Below are 24,223 nucleotides of genomic sequence, written 5' to 3'. Positions count from 1 at the left end.
AGGCTCTTTTCGTTGGAAGTGTAAGGGTTTTCACACTACACCAAATGTAATCTTTACCGGGCGGTAAAGAAAACTACTGACATAGAAAAATCCTGAGGTAACCGGAAGAGAGCTAAAAACCTGAAAAAATATGCACCTTGGTCCTAGATGTGGGGGCGTCATGATGAGTATTTTTTTGTATCTGACGCACCGATATTGGTTACTGTACTAACAATAAAGGCTGAAAATAATCAACAACCCACCTGTAACAATGCCTGAAATTTGGGTCATGATTATGAAGACAATATTTTGTTGTCTGAAAACTTCAATAACTTTTGCAATTCTGCTCCAAATAACTCGATTGTTGGTTCATTCAAAAGCTGAACCACTCTCCTTTACACTTCATAAAGGTGTTAAGGTGCTATCTAGCCATATAAACGCTCTACATATGTTCAAACAGTTCTGCATGAATAGCTCTGTAGGATCTTTTTAAGACCAGCTACAGATGTGATGTCTCAATGAAAAATGTAAAGGAAAGGCTCACCTTTTCAATGCACTTTAAATCGAGTGATTTGATTCAGAACTGCAAAAGCTATTGATGTTTGAAGATTCCAAAATCCTGTCTTCAAAATCAAGGGCCAAATTTCAGGTATTGTTACAGGTGGGTTTTTGATGATTCTCAGCCTTTATTGTTAGTACATTAACCAATATCCGTGTGTAAAACACAAAAAAATACTCATCATGACGCCCCAACATCTAGGAACAAGGTGCATATTTTTTCAGATTTTTAGCTCTCTTCCTGTTGCCTCAGGACTTTTCTATGTCAGTAGTTTTCTTTACCGCCCGGTAAAGATTACATTTGGTGTAGTGTCAACGGGTCTGCAGTGGTCAGTTTCAAAGGTGTGGGTTTGACAAATCGGCTGCTCTTTGCTGCTGATTCCGGAGCTGTAGCTGGAATTGGTACGTCTTCGGGTCTATTATCCTTAGCTAACTGGTCCGTCACTACAATTTCAAAGGATCAAACGTGTAAGTTTTCGAACGACTACTCGATTCAGTAGTAATAAACGATTTCGCTTACTTTCAGCTTCTTTGTAATCGATCAAATCTGCGTCTTCGGGGTTGTAAGGAGCTACTTGTTCGACTAGGTCTATTTCCACTATTCCGGAAAAAATAAGACAAATGGATCAGAAGGTATGTCCACTCTTCGTATTGTGACAGAAGCACTCTGGACTGACTTGTTAATGATCTATTCGTTAACTTCGTTGGGTAGAATAACGATATCCGAATCGAACATAATTGGATTATCCCTGGATACTGATAGACGATGCGCTAGTAAGATGAAAGGGTGAAGTGGTCTGAGGTTGTGTACACCGAAGTTACAATCGTATACTTCTCCTGTGAACGGATTCTCTAATGTGAACGAGAAAAATGGTAGCTCTTGAAGTAGTTCAAGAGCGTTGACCGAGTAAACGTTTGATGAAATTGTAAGAAGAAAAAAGAATTTGTTTTTTGTTTTTTATCGGTCCTAAGTTGTCTGATGATTCGAAATTGAGATTTGGATAAGAAGAGATTAAAACTCGAGGTCTTGTTGCTTTTATTTGATTTTCTTACAAGAAGAAAAAAAATATAAAAGAACTTGGCTTCAAAAAAAAAATTAAAAAAGCCGATGAGGCCCCCAAATGTCAGACTGAGTATAACTTGAGTAGTAAAACTAGTCTAAATGAGACTTACTAAATGTAGGTTTCTAAAAATATTTGTTGATACTTATCTTAGAGACGTGGTTTTCGATTCTTAGTAAGTTAAAGATAATCTATAGTTGTTGACTACAGATGTCTGTGGTGCGGGATGATTACCGCTGCCAGGTACTGGACGAGATGTTGAACTTCTCGAGCGTCTTCCAAAGAAATAGTTAAAAGTAACTATCTACTCTTCAGGTGGCACTTCAGTGCTCGTTGATTTGTTAAATCAAAAAGGGGTGATTCCGGATGAAAGTCTTTAGTCGAATGGGCCACGCCAAACGATCTCTAACGCTTTCTAAGTTGGAAGTTTTAGTAAAAAAGAAGATAGAAAAAGATGGTTGCTTTTGAGCAGAATGAAGCGTGCAATAGAAATTCGATAGTAAAAGGACTTTCTAATAACGAGTATCAATTCAAAAGTAAAGAGGTTTTTCTAAGATGGGTAAAAAGTGATAAAAGATTATTCTTCTTTATTTGGTGAGAATCGTGGTTCTTTATATACCAACTTTGGTTAACATTGTATGATGTCATGTAAGAAACCCTTATCTCCTGAGGTTGGCCTGGTTCGGGGTTTCGTAGTTTTAGTAACTATATAAACCCTTTCTCGTAGTCTTTTGGCCTGGTCAGGGTCTTTCATTATTTAGTCCCTGGCCTGTGTTAAGGATAAAATTTCTCTCTCGTTGTCTACCCTTCTTCTACCAAGGGTTAATTAAGTTGTACCCTTGGTTATAGAGTTGGTGACTCGAGTTTTATTCTTTTTACACTCTTGAAACTCGAGTGATAGAGTTGTAATATTTCTTTTTTATGTATTAAGTTTTAATTATGTACTTACTTACTTTGTTAACCTTGGAGGTTTTGCTCTGCAAAACCTCTCTGGTTGACAGGAAAGATGGCATCGTCTAGAATTGCGTGCTCGTCTTTCCTCCCTGGAAAACATGTTGTATGAATAGATTTGTTTAGTAAGTGCTTTTGAGTTTGATATGCAAAATCTCCTTCTGCAGTCTATCACGCAGAAATCGATACGTGTCAAACTTTTCCAAGGGCAAGAGCCCCAACTCTTGGAATTGAATTCTGAAATCTTTGAATTGAACCACACGTTTGGTCTCTTGAGTGGAGACGGAAAAAAAGTTGTGATTATGTGTGTTATCAATCTACCCTCTGACTGAAACTTGGACACCCATAGGCCATCGCACCCGTAAATCAGATGGCATTGGAGATAAGAGATAAGCAGAGTATCTCGTGTTTCGTGAATTGTCAGAGTCAGACTACCTCACATCACGGTGCCTCGCATTTCCAAGTGCTACTGTGGACTGTCTTGTAGGGTATGTCGTATTTAATGCTCAGGGCACTGTTTACTTGCGAGGTGAATTCATTTCTTCGAAAAGGTAGACCAGCAACAGCATAAGACACAAGTAGCCTTATTTGGCATTGCATCTCGTTTCTTAAACTCCAATGCCAGCGCTTTAATATGCGATTTCTTGTGTTTTGGCTTGCTCGTCAACATGACAATGGTTATTTTTGACAATCTCCCGGCCAAATAATACTCAGCTTGACGAACTGGGACATCAGGGTGGAGTTTTTCATAAGTGTGACCGAGACAGCCTTTTGTCTAAGCTAGCTCGTAGCCTCGAAAAAGCGACTCTAGACATCCTAAATAAAATAATGGCGTGTAGGCTAAAACTGAACTTTGAGCGATTCTTCAAGAAGAGTAACAATTTCGTCATATAGATGCAACAATAAGAAGAGAAGCGGATGCCGGGAAAGACAAAAAGAATGGTTGCCACTAAATACTTGCTTGTCGACTACCATACCGTATAGCAGGAGTACTATGAGTTATTCGTCTTTCGCTGACAACACAAGTAAGTGGAGGCACAAAACCATGGTGGGATTGGGATCAAGGGCAGTAAGACAAAATATGAATAATTCTTTGTTTCGATGAACCGAGCCCGATAGTGACACTGGTAAGAACAGTGAATTTGATGCACGCCAGAAGCCTAGAATGTATTGGTACGATGTGTGGTTTGGTCGCAAAACCACCGCCAGGCGTAAAGGTCTCCATGTAATTCATAGCCATGGACGTGTTGAGAGGCGAAACCAGCGATTCGATTTGAAGTAACCACAGTTTAGAGACTGATGGCCATCTGCTACTTTTTTCAATCTTGAGCGTTGTATAGCGCCTATCAAGGCTTCCTGGTCTGGTTTACTCGATTCCGCTTCATCCAGCGAAAAGACACTTTGAACTGGTCTTGTCACTTCATCATTTTGCTCCTCTGCATGCCACGCCGGGACCATGAGCTCAGCTTCTGAGGCTCATCACATACCCGAGCGAATGTATAAATCTTGATCATCCGCTTTCTCGTCTCTGCTTCCCTTTCAACTCACTCCAAGGCTTCCAAGTTCATCGCAAAGTTTGAAAGTGTTTGTTTTTCGTTTCGTACCCTTTTTTCGGTTTAATTAGTATTATTATTATTGTTTCTTGTCATTGTTTATCAAAAGCGAGCCTGGTGCTTTCTTTACAACACATTTAATTCTTCGTTTCCTGTGATATTTACCTTATCTATATTTCACTGTTAATTTTTTTGCGAAGCACATTCACTTATCAGTTGAGCCTTAACGATCTTCTCGACTTCAAACTACAACACTATCAGACAAAATGCTTTCAATCTCTTCCGTTGCTTCCCTCGCCGTCGTCATCTCCATTACTTTGACTTCCGTTAATGGACATCTTACCCTTGTTAGTATGCAAGGTGCCAATGGTGTCAATGGTATAGGTTTTGGGGTAGACCCAACCACTCGACGGGATGGTACAGCGTGAGTCAAACATGAATCAATTTCTCGATTTGTGATTATATTATTAACATTCTTCATCTATTTCTCTCAGTCGAGATCCATTTCAGCTTGACAGTGCAGTCATTCGAGAAGAAGACATTCAAAAAGGTATTGCTACGGTTTGTGGGCGAACACTTATTGGAGGACCAATCCCAATGCCTGAATCTTTTCAAAAGGGTATGCACAGTCCTATAAAATCCCTTATGAAGACATACGCTGACCCCATTCCTTTCTCTATCACAGCTGAACAAGCCGGATTACCTAGTGTTGGACCAGACGGAGTGATTCGTCTCACAGGTCATCAAATCAACGCTGATGGTCAGCTCATTTCAACATCCTGCACAATTCTTTTTCAATGCTGACCAAGTTGCATCGTTCTATCACAGGTGGTGGGCCATACAGTTGCGCTGTAGACTACGGTGCCACTGGTATGAATTTTGAACCGATCCCAATGACTGTGAATCTTCCTGGTCGGAATGGTCGTTCAGACGCCAGAGCCATCGATCTTCCTATCGAAGCTACTCTTCCTTCTGGAAAGTCTTGCACAGGTGGACAGGACGGACAGTCATGCATTGTTCGATGCCTCAATGTATGTTGCCCATTTGTTCTTTCTCATCATGCCTCACATTGCGGTCACTGAATTTGCTTCTTTTTTTCGCTGCGCTGTTCTAGGGAGCCAAAGCCGGTCCATTCGGCGGTTGTGTGGCTTTCACTCAAGGTGGGGGTGGCCAAGGTGGAAATAACGGAAGCCAGGGAGGAAATAACGGAAATCGAAACAACAACAACAGCAGCAGCAACAGCAACAGCAACAGCAACAGCAACAACAACAACAACAACAACAACAACAACAACAGCAACAACAACAACAACAACAACAACAACAATAACAACAACAACAACAACAGAAAGTAAACTGACCATCATTCTGTTAGCCACCTATTGAAGTTATTTGTTACATTCCAACATTTGTCCATGCATATAAAAACAGATGTTTTTAAATTAAATTCCTTTCCTAATGTCCTATAAAAAATGAAACAAGCCTTATGGCAAGCATCTTTATATCCTCGTGCTTATTCAAGGCCATTCATGTTGAGACCTCATTGTCGCGCACAGTTCCTTTCCTTGTGCCAAATACGTTCACGCGAACATGTTCGCAACAATGTCATCATCCGACCTTGCAAATAAAAAAACTTTCAGAGTGTTTTCCCAAAAAGCCGCAGATATGCCTTACGTGAGATCCGCGGTGCAAGTAAAAAAGCAACGGTCTTAATACCATGATGAGCATACGGTGCGAGATTTTCAGGCAAAGTATTTGTTGATTCACAAGCTCCTCCCTCACAAGCCGTCGGAAGAGCATGACCCGGTTGGCCCGGTGGCGTAACATATTTCAGATAAATCCAGTCTTGAGTGTCTTTTGTGTTGATATTTCAGTGCATTATTCACTGTGGCACTACAAGCTGAGAAGAGTGGTTTTCACAAGATTAACGAGCAAAACTCAGACCATCTGTCCATAAATAGTATGCGTCTCTTTTTCTTGAAGCGTTTGACTTTTCGACCAAATTCGCAGTATAACTCGTCTTCTCAACACATTCCTATCCAAGCTATATAATTCCTCAAAACTCAATACATACAAAACTCTCACAAAATAATTGCACACAATCCAATTCCAAAACCAAAAATACCTAAAAAAAAGAAAATCAATTTCTTTTTTTTTCAAACTTTTTGAAATGCAACATATATAAGTAAACCAAAAAAGTACAACAAATTTTAAAACGAAAACAAATGTTAAGAAACGAGAAAGAAAGAAAAAAAAGAAACACACTGATGATTTTAAAGAAAAAATGATCAACAAATTCAATTTGACTTCAATACTTAATTTTCTTCATCTTTAATGTTTATAACAATAATACAATCCTAACAAAATCCATCATCAAATTATGTAACATGATAATAGATCCTTCTTCACCTTGAAACACATCAAAAACTCTTCCAGCAGCAATTTCAGTAGCTATAAAACAAAACAAAACCTTCATCAGTCAATCTCTTATTCCAATTCAATGATCATCTTATGTATCAAAAAACAAATCTTCAACAAACCATTCGATCCTAATCCAATCTTCAACCCATTCCAACACTCAACAAACAACTTCCTAGCCAAAAGTTTCCTACGCTCTCTAGCCTCAAAAGAAACATCAACCTCTTCGACTTTTGTCTTTTCCTCTTTCTTTTCTTTAGATCCAATCCATTCATTAATAATCTTAGGTTCTTGAATTTGATTTAAGAATCCTTCTAGACTACCTTTCAATACACTACTCCATTTCTTCGTTCTCAAAATCGTTTCCAAAACTCGTAACATCCCTCGTTTCATCGACCAATCTTGTTTTTCATTTAATCCATAGGCTGCTTCTAATACACTCATCAAGGCTATTAAAATCGCTTCTAAATCTGATTCATCTATTTTAATGTCTTCTTTTTTGATCTCTTCTTTCTTAATCGCTTCTTTTTTAATGGCTTCTTCCTTTTTACTCGATTCTTCTTCAATCATAGTTTCTTTTACTAGACTCTTGGTTTCCTTTTCTTCTTGATGTTGAACTTTTTCCGCTTTGGTGGAATCCGCTTTGATGGTGGAAGGTGGTCCAGGAATGGTAGGTTTGCCAGGTGGAGTAGCACAAGCTTTTGGTTCTGCTTCTTTCTCTTCAAACTCATATCCTTTACCCATGGTAGGTGTCACTGCCTCAGGAACAGTATGTGATGATTGAACAGGAGTAGGCTCACTATCCGAGATCAAGTGAGGTGAGTCTGGATTTGGGTACAATACAGTAAGTTGAACTTGTTGTTGTGATTGTTCAGGAATAGAAGGAGGTGAATCTAAAGACGAGTTAGAAGTCGAAGCAGAAGAACTAGTAGCAGAAATAGAAAACCGTTTGAGTCTGTCTTGAAAATTCACTCTATTCGATGGTGGTGGTGGTGGTGGCGGTTGTTGTTGGGGCTCAACATGATTAACTTTCATAAGACCTTCATCATCCGTTGGTAAAGTATCCTTCTGATGAGTCATTCCAAATGGTAAACCAGCCAATACTCCTTTTGAAAGTTGACTTAATCCTTGACCCGCCATATTAACAGGTTTAGTCACACTAACCACTCCTTTACCAATCGTATCCCAAGTAGATTGAAGACTACCTAATCCCAATGGATTAATTAAACCTCCTTTATTAGTAGAACCTGATCTTTCTTTTGCAAAGAAATTCAATACTGGTAATGATTCGGCATACCTTTCATGATTTAAAAGATGTGCTAGATATCCTTCAATTTCTCTTACAAGATGATCACTTGTTTTAAAATTCAAATTTGTCGGTAATAATGCTCTGGGAAATGATTTGGTGCCTAATCCTATCAATCTTAATTTACCGATTCCTACATCCATCTTTTCTAATTCGGTCCATTTTCTTGTCACTATGAATCCAGGTACGCCTGAAACTTCAACAGCAATCATAAATTCGAGGTCCCGTTTAGTTTTAATCAATCCCTTCGGATCAAACGCGGTAGGACATGATATATCAGTCACAGAGACGCTGAAAGTGGATAGTGGAGCCGTTTGAGACTCGGTAGAGGCTCTTTCGTGGGATTGAGATGAAAGCCTATTTGACTGAGGCGTGATATGAGCATCTGATGAATACGATCGTGTTGCTTGCGATAGAATATGCGAGTTTTTTAGTGAGTGATGAGGAGAAGGTTGATGATCTTTTTCTGCTATATCATTTGCATCGTCAAATGAAAAGCCATCAGCCATATCGCCTTCCTCTGGGACATCTTTGAACGAACTGTGATTGCGAAGTGGCGACATCGGGGGTTGAGAAGGTATTCGACCATGTTGAAGGTTAGAGGGAGGAGATTCACTAAAATTTGCTGGTGGGGTAGAAGGAGACGGCGAAGACTGGTGACGGCCGTTGGTGGTTTCAGAATGGATGGGACGGCTAAACGAGATGTCTTCTGACCGGTTAGGAAGAGTTTGAGACCTAGGCGGAGAAGTTGAATTGGAGGAATTGACCATAGAAGGCACATGTGGGATGGTCATATACGAGATGCGTTCTTCACGAGTCTCCTGGCCTGTTGGTCCGTTACGGGAAAGGTTATGGGGCTTGGGTACCGGATCTTTCATGTTATTGACCGATAGATGTTGCGAGTCAGGTTCATCAGTCTCAATCCGTTGTATTCGGTCGAGAACCCAGTCTTGCATATTCTGGAATATCAAGGCACCATTGATATTAGCGTCTTCAAGTCTTCTAAGAGTTTCTACCACGACGAATTGCCAGGTGTTGAGTAAAGTGTGACGCGTGGCTTGATCCTCCTCTTGATCGATGAGTGCATTGATGGCCTGGTCAAGAGGGGCAATCAACGAGCTTAGAAGAGAGATTGCATCACTCTTGATCAATTGGGTTTCCAGTTCAGTGATTTGACTGATTCTTCGGAATGAGTCAAGGTGTGTCCAGATCTTGACCAAGCTTTGAACATTGGGGTTTTGTGAATTGGTAAACGGTTCAGCTGTGGGCGCGTGATGTGAAGACTGCTGAAGCCTTAGCAAAGAAGCGGTTGTGGGTGAATTCATTGACAATTGCTTCGGAGACCATATCGGTGTGATTTGAAATAGTAGTGGGATGGGATCAGGAAGACGGGCAGAGGCATTGGAGAGTAAGTCCGGAGTTGATTTCAAGTAAAGGTTTAAGAGGTTCTGCCCAGTGATCGATAAGCTATCTTCTGGCTCAACTGAAGGAACAGAGTTTTCCACTGGAGAGGACAGTGGTGAAGACCGAGTATTTGAAGATGCACTTGTGAAATGCACATTTTCAGTAGGATTTGACGAGATCGAAGAGCGTGAAGATTCCACCTCAGAGGACGATTCGGCGGGGATCAGTGTAGGAGTTACAGGACCCAAGTAGGTGATAATGGTTCGATTGAACCAGTCGTCATCTAGTGAGTTGACACCCGAGATGAGTTGAACGGTCAAAACTTCTGATAGCAAGCTGAGGATGATCGGAGACACAGTGATAGGAAGCGGTCCAAGAGTAAGTAGGATTTCTTCCGAGATTCGACGAACTTGAAGTGTTCTCTGAGACTTGCGAGCTTGTTTGGATTCCCAAGAAGAGTTGGATGAAGGTGGATCATGAATGTGACGAACAAGATTCATGGCAAGACAACCGACGAGATAGACTAATGTCTCTTTGCTTGACTTTGATGAGATCTTTAGATACGTATTGACTAAGATATGTTGAAATGATGATCGAAGATGATTAAGAAAGGTATGATCACCAGTGGATATAGTTGGTTTGAGATACCAAGATTCAATAAAATCATGCATAACATTATCAATCAGAGGCATAAAGGCAGTCACGATTTCGGGAGGTATTTGAGAAAGATCAGGAGAGGCGACGGGTAGAGTAAGACATTTGTTGCTAGACTGATGAACTGAAGATGAATGACCGGCTTCAATTGAGTCATGGAGATTAGCAATGGATTGAAAAGTAGCTCGAAGACGATCTTGAGATGGAGGTGAACGGCCAAGAGTGCTATCGACGATTGAACGGAATTCAGGTAAAGCAGAGAAAAGGCTAGGAAGAAGAGAAAAGAAGAGATCAGGTCAGTAAAGAGTGTAAAAGATGCTCAATTGGAATTCATCAGAAAGCAATAATCCACTTACAATGAAACTGCAATCAAAAGAAAGGCAGAAAGCGGGCCCAGCCTGATGAGAAGCAGTAATAAAGCCAATCCACCGAAAATAATGAAGAATTGATCAGATTGATGTTGAGTTGACGTTTGGAGGGTACTTTTATCGATTTTTGATTCGTCTTTATCCATTTTCGTTACTTCTTTATCCATCTTTGTTACTTTTTCTTGATTGATTGAATAGTTGATTTGATTTGATTTGATTCTTGAATGATGAAGTTGAGTTCAGTTTGATGAATTAGAACAACAAGAATTTATCTGAATGGTCATTCTGTTTCTAATCGTATTTTCTAGTTTGAGTTCTGATAGTTCTGATTCTGATTCTGATTAGGTTCCAGTCTCGTCTGTTCCTATATGCTTTAATCGAATTGAATGGTTTCCTTGATATCGAAATTGGAAATTCTCTTGAATTGGTTTCCTTGAATACAACCATACCAACTCAAAATTAGAGTGTGAAGAACAATTCTATTCGAGTTAAACTTATGCTGAGCTTGGCGTGATTTGGTTTTTGTCTCACCACCATAACACACTCCATCTTAATCACTCAATTCCACTTGAGTCAAATGACCTCACGGTGATCAACACATTTCCTACCCAATCATGAAAAAGTTGTCCAACAAAGGAAAATGGCCTCAGTAGACGGTGAAGAAGATACACAAAATACTTGATGGATTAATCCAAAACCCAGCAGATAAATAAGTGTCTTTCACAACACTTTGATGTAACAGTATGATCAATGAGGCTGGTGAAACTTTCATGGTCTGCACTGGCAAAAGGAGGCCTCGGATTCAAAATGCAAGGTATCTAAATGGCAATATATGGAGCAAGGTCCTCATACAATTACTCTGAGAATTTGTGTAGACCCAAAAAAGCTTTGAACCAAGCTCATGTAGATGAAACCCAAGGGATTCTATCAAAAGGTAATGTAATGTTTCAAATCCAAGGCATCCCGCTTGGTGATGACCACCCCTGAAGCTGTAACTCCTCACTTCCAATAATATGGGTCACATTCAAGGCCAGGAATATACCAGGTGAAAAACTAGTCCAATGAAACAACAGACAAAACATCATTGTTACAAAGAGAAATGCTGGCAAAGGTATCTGTAGAGAATTCTTAATCAGTTTCAATTCTAGACCTGGAATGGCTTGAACACTGGTGCTTGATGACACCTCAGGTGCACACATCCAAGTGTTTAGCTGTGCTTTATCATATCAAACTCAAGAGCTCAAGTTGTAGATTCTTGATAGATGATCTGCTTGACTTTTACCACCAACACTTTGTTTTACATCATGAATGTGTGGACAATGTGCATCAAGTTACACCTTTCTGACACCTGAAGGATCTTTGTATTCACAGAGCAACATGAGAGGGATCCTTGATTTTTTGGTATAGATTCTCAGAAGAAGAAATGATAAACGACCATGTTGCAGATGTATTTGGATCTGCCTTGAAAAATGATGTACAGCTCTCCAGTGTTGCTTCAGATTGTAAACAATCATGGATGTTGGGTAATAGATTCCTCAATCAATCTTTGCACAAATCAGAAGTTGGAATAAACTGTTTGTTACTCACATCACAACCATCCCATTCTATCCAAGCCAACCAAAGTCCCCAAGCCATATGCTGGGTAACATGTGTATATGAGCAAGGAGGGTAACTCAGTACATTTCTTATCAGGATGCTTGGTTTTGGATTATTGGGAAACATTGAGACCGGTGGTCTGGCCATCCACACTGCTTCTTCTAGAGCTGAAACTTTTGAAGCCTCTCAGTGATCTTTCAAGAACATCTGCCCATTGATTATAGTCAGCATATCTTTTTCTGACTGGCTAAAGATATTTGGGTGAAGAAGAATGATGATATCAAGAAGTGTTAGAGTTGTGTATCATTCTGTTGCAATCACAACACCCTTGAGGGTTTCTCTGAAATCATCACTTGAGGGTGTGGAACTGGAAGGTAACTGATCAAATTCTTGCTGCATATTTTTTGGAAGTCTAACAAATCATCCTTTGGAGATTGATCAACAGGTTCCATTGTTGGTATGATATTATTACCAACTTATCTGGCTTGATCTAGGACCCAGACCGTCTGTCTATTTGGAGGAGGGTTGAGCTGGTCTAATCTGCTATACTGAGGCGGAAGGACTGCTGCCATTGATGCTGAATTTTGTGGATGTTTTTTGAATTATTGATCAATCAGTGTAAAGAACTGAAATTTACTTGCCATAAATGAATCTCATGGAGGTAAGTAGAGGTCTGATGCCACATGGTGGACTTGATGATTCTGGAACCAAAGTGTGTATGGTTCAATACTTACTAAAATCTGGCTCCAAAGGAATAGAATACAAGATCAGTCTTAAGGTTCCTCTAACAGAACTATAAAAATGTAATCATGAAGTCAAATGCAGTACTGGACCTGAATGCTACTGACCACTGTTTTTTATTGCACCTTAGGTATGTTATAAGCTAGACATGTTGGCATTGCTTGCCTATATTTCATCCAAGATTCCAAAGCTCTAAATACTATGTGTTTGAATTTATTTTACCAGGCTTTTAGCACCTGCAGTTAATTTTTACAATCTCACAAAACCAACACTGCATCTTGGTACCTGGAACATAGAGGTGTCATTCCAACTGATACCCTTCACGACAAGATTCTCTGAATACACACTCTATGATCAGATAATTCTGAATGTAATCCTTGTGATTTGGACATATACATTATGGGGGAAGTTATTTTGAAGACAAAAAAACTGACATTTTTGGCTTCAAATTGTAAGTAATAATTGGTGTTGGGTCTCAATTCCTTGATCAATCTCTATAGATATTAATGACAGGCTCAAATGCACTCTGTCCTCCCTGAAAATACAACCATTCCATTGTGTCAAAGCTGACAGAAGTCTTTGAATCACACATTTTTCTCTCCTTGGATACATTGATACTATTGCTGATCTTAGATGATTGAGGACTTTTGAGGGCTGTGGTTCACAAATCTACAAAGCTTCTGGGTTGTAGCCCTACAATCCTCTGGATACTGTTTTAATAAGTGTCACTCATTGAGAGTCAGTATATTTTTATCTGAAAGGCCCTGGCTAGGAATGGTTTGTAAAACAATGATCATTCCAACACATCATATGGTAGATAGACATTTTCCTATTACATTGCTAAAACCATCAATGTTTTAGATCACTTTATGGTGTGATATGTGTTTGATTGATGCCCTGCTACATTTTTTAAAAAAGGTTAAGAAACCACTCTCTTCATGAACCATTACTTTGCATTGATTTTACAATGATTTATTCAAGATTTTTGATTTGAATGACCACCCTAGAATTTTTGATGAGCTCAAGCGGATCTTATCTAATGTACCAAACCTGTGTAGACGATTCCATTGATGCTATTTTTTTGTAGACTTGCCCATTCTTTGATCAGATTTATGGGACCCCAGTAGCATTACTCTTAATGGCTTACAGTTCCTACTAGTGATAAACTCACCTTCCTTTTTGATACCTGAAAGAATCCTCTGTGAGAAATTCTTAAAATCAAGTTCAAGAGGAATTGTTTTCTTATCCTTGGAGTATGTTTTGTCCCACTTATCACAGAGTTTCCATAAAAATGTCATGGAGATCGCACCCCATATATAGTTTGATGTTAATATATAGCTTAACATAAAGACAGGATCAAGTCTTTGTTTTTTCTTTGAAATAGATTTCAACTTCTTATTGATTGCTCCTTTCAAATCTATATCTTGCCATGCTTCAAATATACTTGAAATAAACTTCCATCCTGAGTCATATATGCTTTTGAGATCTTCAGATTTCCTATGGTAAGCAAATTTCAAGCAGGCAAGGAAGGCTGGTGTCACTATACTGTTTGCTTGTACTTCAATGGCATCTGAGATTTGAGCTTGTATTTTGTCTTTTTGATCATAAGGAATAGAAAGAGATTGTATTTTGGGTCCAATTTGCTTGTTTAATTTGTGAAGCCAAGGTGTAATTTGTTTACTAAGAGATCCATGACTCTGAACAATCAATTCACCCACTCTTGGGAGTATGTACATTGCAGATTGATAGCAAGCACCCAATCTGTACTCTTTTGGAACCTCTTCAAAACCTGATTGTTGGTCTGATTTCTGTGTACCATAATCTTGTTCTTCAACCTCAGCTGCTGTGTCCAATGGTTTTATCATCAATGTGGAGCTTTCTGTGTCTGAAATTCTATCAGAAGGTTTGGATGGAGGACCTATTGACAAAAGAGTATCAAGATTTGAAAAATGTTCTTCTTGATGGAATTCTGGCAAAAGTTGAAGTGGTCTTTTCTCTTCATTGTAAGTTTTGGGATGATGAAAAGTATTGGGTGAAACCTCCTGAAATGTCTTTTCAACAGATTCATTGGATTTAGTTGGAAAAAACTCAAATTGTTGAACAGAAGCAGGTTTATTGATTCTGCCATGTTGAGAAAAGTTGTTGTCACCCAACCATTCTGGAGTTTGTGGATGCCCAGTCACAGTCACCTTCTGTTTCTTGTGGGAGATAACATCCAACTTTTGATCTGATTGCACAAAACTGAGTGTTGGATCATCAATACTGGTGATTTCCCCCATTTTATCCTGAACAAGATGATCTGAGTCTGAGTGAATCAATTGATCAACATGTGCCCTTGATGTATATGGTGTATCTCTTAGATGACTATGCGCCCCCACTTTTGAGTTGGCATCAATAGAGTACAGCAGACCATCTAAAGGTGAGCAATAAGTTCTCAATATTGATGAACAAAAACAGTTGATCATGAAAAACTGATATAAAGTCATGTTGGGTGAGTCTGAATGAAATCAGAAGGGATCTTGAATCAGGGAGATTCTTTTTACACTAGTGTTCTGCCACAAGCTTTATAACTCCAAAGAATAGTTCAATGTTCCTGTGGTTTATATAAAAATATACTGGTGAGGCAATTATGCTCAATTCAGATTATACTTGATTGGTACAAGAGAGCTTTCAAAACAACACTGAGCATTTCAAACATGATTTGGAAACTAGATTCAAGCCATCCCACATTAATAAGTGTGGATAAGAAGTATAGATACAATATTTTGAGGTGGGTAAGAGGATTGAGTTAAGCTTATCCATGAAGTTTAGTGTGTGAACTGGAGAAGATTATTTGAGGGGTTTTCAACTTTCCATTTCTCCTCAGCCTACCAGTAGATGTGCTTGTGAACCGAAAAATGCCTTTTTCTACTGCTTTGACTACAAGATCTGGTCTTTCCGGCTCCATTCAATTGCTCCAGGAAAGCATCAAAAATGCAATCAAAAGTTGCCTGTTTTGAAACACCCCAGCCTGTCTGCTGCAACAAGTTGGGAGGCTTTGTCAGAAATCATAATGTTTTTGAAAACTTCAAGCCCTTGGGGGTCTGAAACAATAATGGTAGATTGTGTCATTGGATGTAGCATACCCTGGATATGAAATTAATCTGTGGGTCCAAATGATATCTGTTCACAGGCTAAGGAATCATGGAGGGTCAAAACACTCTCTGGCCAAAGGTTTCCAGCTCACTGAGCTGGAAAGCTTGACATATTGAAGTTTGTGGGTATGGCATAAGCTCACTTGCAAGCCCCTTTGTCAAGATGAACTTGTTGAGTTGAGTGGATCATGAAGCAATATATCAAGAAAAGATATCAATCCTGAGCATAAGTCACAATTTGTTTGAATTGGAATTGTGCATGTGTACATAATCCTTATAGACAATTAATTTCAGTTTACTATCTCGCAGATAAAGTCAATTTGAAAAATATCCATAAACCATATCCTACTCCTTATCTGCAACTTTCAAAGACAGTCATTGGGCAATAGTTGAATAAAGAACAGATATACTTTGAGTTATGTAGTGTTACCAAAAAGATGTGTGGACCACCACATGATCATGTACGCCAAAATAATTGTTTAGTTCCTAGTGCGCTGTTATCATGCATGTACAATACATTTACTGCAGTCATCAACCTTCATAAGAGGAGTGAAACTAGTGAAGGCTAAATCATTTCAGTCTAATACAAAAGGTATAATTAAATTCCTCTCACTACATAGTATTGCAAACTACAAACCACTACTATCTGTATTCTCAATTAATCTCCATCTTATAGATAATAAGAACCTACATAAAAATATTCTAATACATCACACAAAGCTTTTCCAAGAGAAGATGGTCCATATAGCTTGAAGTTGAAAATACATTTAAAATGATTAAAGTACAACTGATGCAATGATCCAAACGAGTTGAGAAAAAAAAAATCAAAAGTGAAATTCAATGTTACATAAAATCTCCACTTTGGTTTTCAATTGATCGTATTGCTTGCACCGTTTGACTTGCTAGGAATAACTGGTTTTGAGGTTTTCATGTATTATTCATTCAACCACAAAAGCAGGTTGGATTTCATGTGAGATTTCTTGCTTCTTATTTGACTTTCCATCTTCTTCTTCTGGGCTTGAGGTAGCGGCTCCCATTCCTACTCGAGTTACGTGATTCACAGGAGAAGTGGCAAGGAATGTATTGCCGACGGTTGAGCCGATGTTTTGTACGGAATGTCCAAGGCGAGTAAGCAAATTAGGTGCGATCCCTGGCTTAGGTAATTCTGATACCTTATCCACAATGCCTGATCCCAAGATCTTAGTGCTGAAAGTTGGGGAAAAGCGGATGTTCAGTGAGATGATGACAAAGAAATGAGGGCAAAGAGGAAGCAAAAGGGTATCGTTTACCTTTCAGTAATTCCTGTCTGCAGCTTTGAGCCTGCTTCGGAAATAACACTGAGAGACAGGGAACCAGGCGAGGATTTCTGAGTGGCATCCTTAGAGATGGAATCTGGAGAGACGGGGGCTAGTCGTTCGCTAAGCTGTTTGCCGAAACGCATGGACCATCTGTCAAGGGTGGAAGCGAATCGGCCCGAGTAATTTGAGAAAGTACCCGTGGCGTGTTCAAGTGCATCGGCACCTTTGAGGACATTTGATTCATCTTTGGCAGGGTCATGTTGAGTCTCAGTAGGTTCCTTCCCCGGTGAACGAGGACTTCCAATGGCAGAAACCCAACGATTGACTAGTAACTTGGAACGTTCGATCAATGCTCGACTCATTTCGTCGGCGGTGACCAGTAAACTTTGATCTTGTAAGATATTCATATCGACTAAGACTTGTTCAAAGTTATTCCGCAAGGCGATCAATTCAGGTGGCGGTTCAAGGTCATCACTTTCGGACGGACGAGAAGGCGTCAGTCCAGGTTCATTGATCAGAGGAAACGCGTCGATCGGTCTAGAGGGTAGAACGAGTTTGATGTATCCTGATGGTAGACCGGGGATATCAGGCTTGAAGAGATAACTGAATGAACAAGCAGCCGTAGTACCGAAAGGAGTATCTGTTTATGTGGAGCAAGCATGGGTTAGTATTTGCACAATTCTGGCTTTTGAGCATCAGACTACTTTCATGGAACGAAGCTACTCACGCCTATGTATTGGAAACGTTGCGAGACCGACTTGAAGGATCACCAAAACTTCCTTAATCTCATCTGTATCATTTTCTGTATCAGAGATCCTTCTCCTCGGATCATCGCCTTTTGGTGAAGAGAGTCGAACTGGAACCGGTTTCAATAAACAGAGTGGACCACTAGCAAGTCTTAATTCTTGATCACAAAGTAAATGAAACAATTTGCATTCCACTGGTAGTCGAATCAGTTCATTATCTTGTGACTCTGATAAAGGAACATCGTGAATGGGTTCAAGGTCGAGTGATTGTTGATCGAGTTGAGGTGATGGTTCAAGCATAGCTGCTATTCAAAGGTAAAGTTTGTCGCAAATGTCGAAAATGTTAAATTGGAAAGCAAATCGATAAGGTGACATTCAACATCTTCAGCTCTGTATATATATCCGGTCCGAGACTTCTGATCTTGCCTAATTCAAATTCGGGAAAATTGACCGGATGGACCATCATAACAAATGTTGAAATGATGAGATGATCAGGAATTGGTCTCGAGCTGATCTTGATGTTCACGCTGCTCCTTGACTTTCCTTTTTTATCCCATCCAGAGTCGCTTTTATACTTCATCGAGGATTAGCGCTAAAGAGCGTGCCATTATGACTACCAGCCACTTGATGATTATAAGTGTAGATCACTAGTTCATACTTTTGACGATAGCCGACTGGCGGCAAGGCAGAGCAGTTTGTCCAGATGAATACAGTGTGGCACACGTGTCTCGAAGCCAAAGATACGATGCTACATATGTAGGAGCATGAAGAAGGAAGCCAGTTCCGACCAAGAAGTCAAAGAAGAAGTACAACAGTTCGAGACTGCAGGATTCATTATCATCAACTCAAGCTTTCACAGCTACAACCCTTTGACCCAATATGAGGACACAACAAAAGACTAACAAGGATAAGGAAATTCTAAAGTAGAAACATTGGAAGTAGGAAGCGCCCAACACCTAATCATCTTGAACTCTTGATCAGCTTGATCAACCAAACAATAAATCGAATGTAAACATTCCGTGCATTGTAAGAGATCCGATGCTTTATTCAATTCCTTTGAAAATAGTTCTCTCATATCCAAATCAGCTGGAGAATTCCACGCTGCTCTTTTGATCCTACCCAGAGAAGATTTCCAAATCTCAGCAAGTTGATCAGGATTACATTGTGACCGATGTGAGATCAAAGGTAATCGAAGTCGGTTCAATATCTGACGAGCTTGCTTCCTCCTATAAGAGTGGAGTTCATCCTGGATGTGATCATGTTCTGTTAATTCTCAAGTTATTCGAAGATGGGGAGAAATATTGAAAGTACTCACCAACGCATCATAAGCTTCGATCGACAGGAGGCGCTTGTGCTGCGGCAGATCAATGTCCAATGCCAACGTGAATTCGGACGCCAGCTTAGCCATCCAAGCACATCCGTATATCTCAGCCAGTGCAAAGACATGGATTGGCTTAAGCTTGTAGAAGGCACTATGTAAGGATAACATCAAGTAAAAGAGTGAATCGTCACCATGAGTACCGTTACTACTTATATGGCAGAAAGAATGTTCTCACCCTAATGCCAGAAGACAAAGTCGTTCTACGTGCTCAAGTGCGCTTCGGCTTGCCACGGCCTCCAATGCGCTGACTAGAATTTCAGAAACATAGTGTTTAAGTAAGTTTTGATGGATCAGTCGAATGCAAGAAGATGTCCTCTTATGTACCAAGACAAAACTTACCAAGGTCATCAAATTTATAATGAGAAAGGTCAGGGACAAGACTTGGGTCAAGGCATGCCAATATGATCTCTATGACTTCCTTGGATCCGTCCATCATGATGAGAGGAAGGCCCGCATAAACTTGAATCTTGGCCCGGTCGATGCGGGAGAAAACTTCAGGCTGGAAAGCCAACTTGGTAGAGGATATCGCAAACCGACAGGAAACGATATCGGAAGAGGCGAGGATGAAATCAACGCCTGGCGTAGATAATGGATAGGCCTGGTGGTAGTATGACTCGGCAGCATTGCCGTTTGTAAGAGGAACCCTCGATGCGTGCGAAAGCTGAGATGCGGTCACTAGATCTCGAGCAGAGCTCTCCATCGATGCGTTAGATGTTAAAGATGACATTATGAGGATTTGAAGGATTTTGTTATAGAAATGTGATTTGAGGAGATGTGATTGTAAATTTGTAAATCAACAAATGAGATGAGGTTTGAGTAAGGAAGAAATGTGAACATCAAGGATTGCAAAGACGAAGAGAACTTTATACAAATTATCAAGCTTCACCTAACCGCACAGATTGTTTAGCTGAGAAGTTCCTGATTCTGGTCACGTATCGCCCTGAAAACTAAACTTCCATCAAGTCGCGCCAAGGTTTTCGATCAAGATCCGTAAAATATATAATTAAATGCAATAACTACTGATGATATTGAAACGTTAACTTTGCGCCGATCGTCGAAGAAAAGTGACTGAAGGCTTAAAACAAAGTCCAGTGGCATCGAGGTAGAAAACGGCAGCGTAAGCCTTGCACACCCTCAATGCGAAATTACTACATTACCCACTATGAAGTTTGCATGACTTATAAGTTATTATTTGAAATGATATAAATCAACAGGGAGCCACTGGAGATGAGATTCGCCTAACCTTGGGGATACGATTATGCCCAAACTCGATATCGCCGGATGAGACGTTGGATGACGACCCGTCAGGAAGACAGATATAACAGGTGAAGGCCTGGTTGCGAAGGCATTTCTGAGCTCAGCATCGTAGAGGATGAAGTCTCGCCAGTTTCCCTATATGGCGATGGGACCTGGCTTGACACGATCCCAACATCACGGGGGACAGCAGGGTGAGGGCCTCAAGAGGGTGCTTGCGGTTCAAGGGACAAGTTGAGGATGAGACGGGATAATGCACTGATCACATGTTACTCCATCAATGTTTTGTAGGAGTCAGGACGTCCATGTGGGCAAGATTCCAAAGCTACACTCGGACTTTTTGAAAACGTCTTTTCCATTTGTTTGACAATGTTGGAGGGTTTTTTCAAGGACTCCGGTGCCCATGCAAAAGCGCCTTAAGTTGAGATACATACAACCACTGTTTTTCTTGCCTCTTGCACGCGTTTCGCTTACTATCATATTCCTGGATTCTTTTTGAGTACGCGTCTAAATCTCTGGGTTGTCAGTCTGGACATCAAAGGGTTTCGAGTTTTCTCATCGAGATATTGAATGCATGGTATACAACTATTCTTGTCCGTTGGAATTTGAAAGGTTTTATAATATTAATAGACAGATTTTTGGTAAACTTGTGGAGTTCTTTTCGAAAAAACATAAACAATATGACCTCTTGGCTCAAGCATCAGCTAATCAGACAATATCGCGCTTTGAACACGATGAAAGACATAAACTGGGAAGAAAACTAGGTCTAGTATGTAGGCAGTCTCTTCAGCGGGGAGCACTGATCCACGTTCAGGGACCTCTGACCGTGTTTTCGTCAAGTTGGTGATTGATTTTTGCTTTTTCTCCATTTGCAGGTTCGATAAGTTGGAATGGCGACAAGGAAATCGGACATGAGCTCCCCGATTGTCAAATGGATCAGGCCCTGATGCGGTCTTATGAGGTCTTATGGCAGTTCAAACCACGCACCGGGAAACGCCGGGCCCGCCCGAGAGTTTCAGAGACTGAGTCCTTCTGTGATCGAAGGGAGACGCCGAAACGCGTGAGGGTGTCTGACGAGAGTCTCATATTTCTTGATCAAAGTTTACAATACCTGAACATGGGAGACGGAACCCCATCAATCGATACTCTTCAGGATGTTGGTCAGACTCGTCGACCTACTACAATATCCTCATTGATCAGTGGAAGTGTCGGAGGCGCAGCTCAGGTACTCGTTGGGCAACCGCTTGTGAGCTAATCAATCGAAGACCCATGAAAAGAGTGAAGGTTTAGGTCGCTGATGGTTAACGAGGCTCTGTATTTGAAATACAAGGATACTATCAAGACTCGTTCTCAGATCGCACCAGTTGGAATGTTTTCAGGACCGATGGATGTCGCTCGCAAGACGATTAGTCAAGAAGGTGTTCTAGCCCTTTATAAAGGTATTTTTCATTTTTTTATCATCAGAGGCATGGAAGAATTCAACTCGTGATTTCGTATCTAGTGGGAATTTTGCGCGGCTGACAAGAACTTCTTATTCATCTGCCTACATCTGATCTCACAACTTATCAAACCACTCGATTCGCAGGCATGTTCTCACCCCTGATCGGGGTGGCCGGTGTCAATTCCTTACTCTTCGGAGCTTATACAATTTCTAAACGGCTTGTGAGCCCTTTTCCTGATCTCAGCATCTCTCAAACTGCACTTGCCGGTTAGTCTTTCATGACAAAGTCTCATGTATGTATCATGCATCTATTGCTTACTTATACTATACTGACACCGCTCATCTTGGATGATTGGTTTCAACTTTCAATGTGCTTGTTAGGCTCGATGGCAGGTGCAGTCAATAGTATCTTGGCATCTCCGGTAGAGATGTTGAAAATCAGGATGCAGGCTCAGTATGGAAAGCCCAACGATAAACGGTATGCAATTCCTTATACGATTGACTGATCTTATAGGTAGAGAACGTGGTGTCGACTGATGAATTGCAAACAAGCCTGTTTATGTAATTTATTTCTACTTCTTATCTTTGTACCATGAAAGGCTTCGAGAAGTCGTTGCTGAGCTTTGGAGAGAGTGGGGGTTCAAAAAAGGCATCATGCGTGGTTTCTGGGTGAGTTTTTTCCCTTGTCCATCAACCACTTTCATCTATGTGAAGTCCGACTTTCTCAATACTAATTGTGATCTATGTATGTACCAAAGGTAACCGTTGCACGTGAGATTCCGGCTTATGCAGGTACATTTTCGACTTGAATGATCCCAAATATAAAAACTCAGGACTCAACACAACCAAATCTTCTGACAACTCGAATATTTTTCGTCGGTCTGATTGTAGGTTTCTACGCCGGATTCGAGTATACAAAGAGAGCTTTTCAAAAATGGAAGTTTGGTTCAGATCATAGACCTCGTCATAATCATCTTCCACAAGCACCCTTACCAGTCTGGGCACTCTTAACAAGTGGTGCAGTAGGTGGGATAGGATACTGGACATTCTGTTATCCGCTAGGTAATTTTTATCTCCTTGTTTATCGTGTCTCCTATGAACATTCAACTATTTTTGATCCTACATGCGGAATGATACTGATATTTGACTTGATTGATCATCCTTTACATCAGATGTGATCAAGAGTAGGGTTCAGATGGCAGATGTGCCACCCAAAGGTTTCAACTACATCGCAGACGCCTGGCGACAAATTTGTAGAGAAGAAGGACCGTAAGTTGGTACCCCTATCTATTGTAACCTTGCATGGTGTACTGAAATTTGCACGAGTTTTCCCAAAATTGTAGGCGAGCGCTGGTACGCGGAATCGCACCGACATGTATGTATATTTTCACACTTGTGCGAATCAGTCGGCTGTCTCAATGAGTAGTGACTGATGAGCTTGGGTTCTATCCTCTTTACAACTTTTGCAGATATACGAGCGTGAGTATTTATTCTATCTATCAACCTGATCAGACTCCTATAAACCCAAATCAACTAACCAGCAAGACACCTATCTCGAATTCTTTCTCTTTGATCTGATTTTATAGAATCCCAGCAGCAGCTTCCACCTTTGTAGCATACGAGTTGATGATGGAATTTCTCCAAAATCATACAACTCTGTGAATGTATCATGTATAGAGTTATGTAAGTGTATCTTATCGAGAGTTAATAGATGCACCAAGCTATCCATAACTCTTGAATGCACATACTCCGTACTCATTGAAATCGTCATGAGCAACTGTATACTGGCACAGAAAGATTAAGAGTATATCCAGATAAGCTTTGGGAACTAGCTCGACATAAACCCCCATACCAATATAATCATCATCTACATGATCAAGATCAACGTAAATAGATTAATACCAATAATGATAACGCGCACAGAGGAGGCTCATTGCTTACCATTTGCTCAGGAGCGTTTCAGTCCTGTTGTGTAGGGTCAACAGGCAGATGGGCATAGTACTCTTCGGCTATTCATGATGATGATGTCTTCAATCTCCTAATCTGATGTTGAATCTGATCGATCGATCGGAAGGGGTCTCGGGGGCGATCGGCCTTTTGTCATATAGGCAACCGTTGACATTACGTCATAGACGGGATGGCCGAGTGGTTAAGGCGGCAGTTTAGAATCACCCCTCGTCGGGACCTGCTTCAGCTGCTTCACTTTGTGAGCGTGAGTTCAAATCTCACTTCCGTCGGACGCGACAGTTTGTCTGTCATTCACTTTTGCTTTTTTTTCCTGAACGCAATCAATTTTGCTGATCCGTGATCGGAGTTTGTCGAATGGAAGTTTTTGCTTTTGCTTGCTCTTATTTGACAAGTTCATTTCTTTTTGTTTGTGT

General features: G+C 40.4%; 6 protein-coding genes across 6 annotated transcripts; 2 read left to right on the top strand and 4 right to left on the bottom strand.

The window, feature by feature from the left end:
• Nucleotides 1-4,368: 4,368 nt before the first annotated feature.
• Nucleotides 4,369-5,456, top strand: MELLADRAFT_112338 (uncharacterized protein; the record flags this gene model as incomplete). Its single annotated transcript, XM_007416811.1, has 5 exons — nt 4,369-4,526; nt 4,597-4,721; nt 4,788-4,862; nt 4,931-5,133; nt 5,217-5,456. The coding sequence occupies 5 exons, from the start codon at nt 4,369-4,371 to the stop codon at nt 5,454-5,456; spliced, it is 801 nt and encodes a 266-aa protein (XP_007416873.1).
• A 569-nt stretch (nt 5,457-6,025) lies between these two features.
• On the bottom strand, nt 6,026-10,509 carry MELLADRAFT_118197 (uncharacterized protein; the record flags this gene model as incomplete). The annotated part of the gene is made up of 3 exons (XM_007416804.1): nt 6,026-6,136; nt 7,138-10,150; nt 10,240-10,509. The coding sequence occupies 3 exons, from the start codon at nt 10,416-10,418 to the stop codon at nt 6,026-6,028; spliced, it is 3,303 nt and encodes a 1,100-aa protein (XP_007416866.1).
• Nucleotides 10,510-13,661: 3,152 nt separating this feature from the next.
• On the bottom strand, nt 13,662-15,074 carry MELLADRAFT_68266 (uncharacterized protein; the record flags this gene model as incomplete). The annotated part of the gene is made up of 1 exon (XM_007416757.1): nt 13,662-15,074. One exon carries the CDS (start codon nt 15,072-15,074, stop codon nt 13,662-13,664), a length of 1,413 nt encoding a protein of 470 aa, XP_007416819.1.
• A 1,280-nt stretch (nt 15,075-16,354) lies between these two features.
• Nucleotides 16,355-17,195, bottom strand: MELLADRAFT_73301 (uncharacterized protein; the record flags this gene model as incomplete). Its single annotated transcript, XM_007416763.1, has 2 exons — nt 16,355-16,928; nt 17,012-17,195. The coding sequence occupies 2 exons, from the start codon at nt 17,161-17,163 to the stop codon at nt 16,661-16,663; spliced, it is 420 nt and encodes a 139-aa protein (XP_007416825.1).
• Nucleotides 17,196-18,342: 1,147 nt separating this feature from the next.
• On the bottom strand, nt 18,343-19,874 carry MELLADRAFT_112334 (uncharacterized protein; the record flags this gene model as incomplete). The annotated part of the gene is made up of 5 exons (XM_007416803.1): nt 18,343-18,440; nt 18,670-19,012; nt 19,082-19,238; nt 19,323-19,395; nt 19,487-19,874. 5 exons carry the CDS (start codon nt 19,872-19,874, stop codon nt 18,343-18,345), a joined length of 1,059 nt encoding a protein of 352 aa, XP_007416865.1.
• Nucleotides 19,875-21,593: 1,719 nt separating this feature from the next.
• MELLADRAFT_26850 (uncharacterized protein) lies at nt 21,594-23,504 on the top strand (the record flags this gene model as incomplete). The annotated part of the gene is made up of 10 exons (XM_007416731.2): nt 21,594-21,647; nt 21,732-21,840; nt 21,987-22,109; nt 22,224-22,320; nt 22,442-22,511; nt 22,601-22,634; nt 22,734-22,904; nt 23,015-23,111; nt 23,186-23,221; nt 23,429-23,504. Coding segments are annotated over 10 exons (867 nt in total), but the record flags the coding sequence as incomplete, so codon positions are not given.
• Between the last annotated feature and the right edge of the window lie 719 nt (nt 23,505-24,223).

This window comes from Melampsora larici-populina (genome assembly GCF_000204055.1).
Source record: "Melampsora larici-populina 98AG31 unplaced genomic scaffold MELLAscaffold_64, whole genome shotgun sequence".
NCBI classification, from domain to species: domain Eukaryota; kingdom Fungi; phylum Basidiomycota; class Pucciniomycetes; order Pucciniales; family Melampsoraceae; genus Melampsora; species Melampsora laricis-populina.
This window is presented reverse-complemented; position numbering and strand designations above follow the sequence as displayed.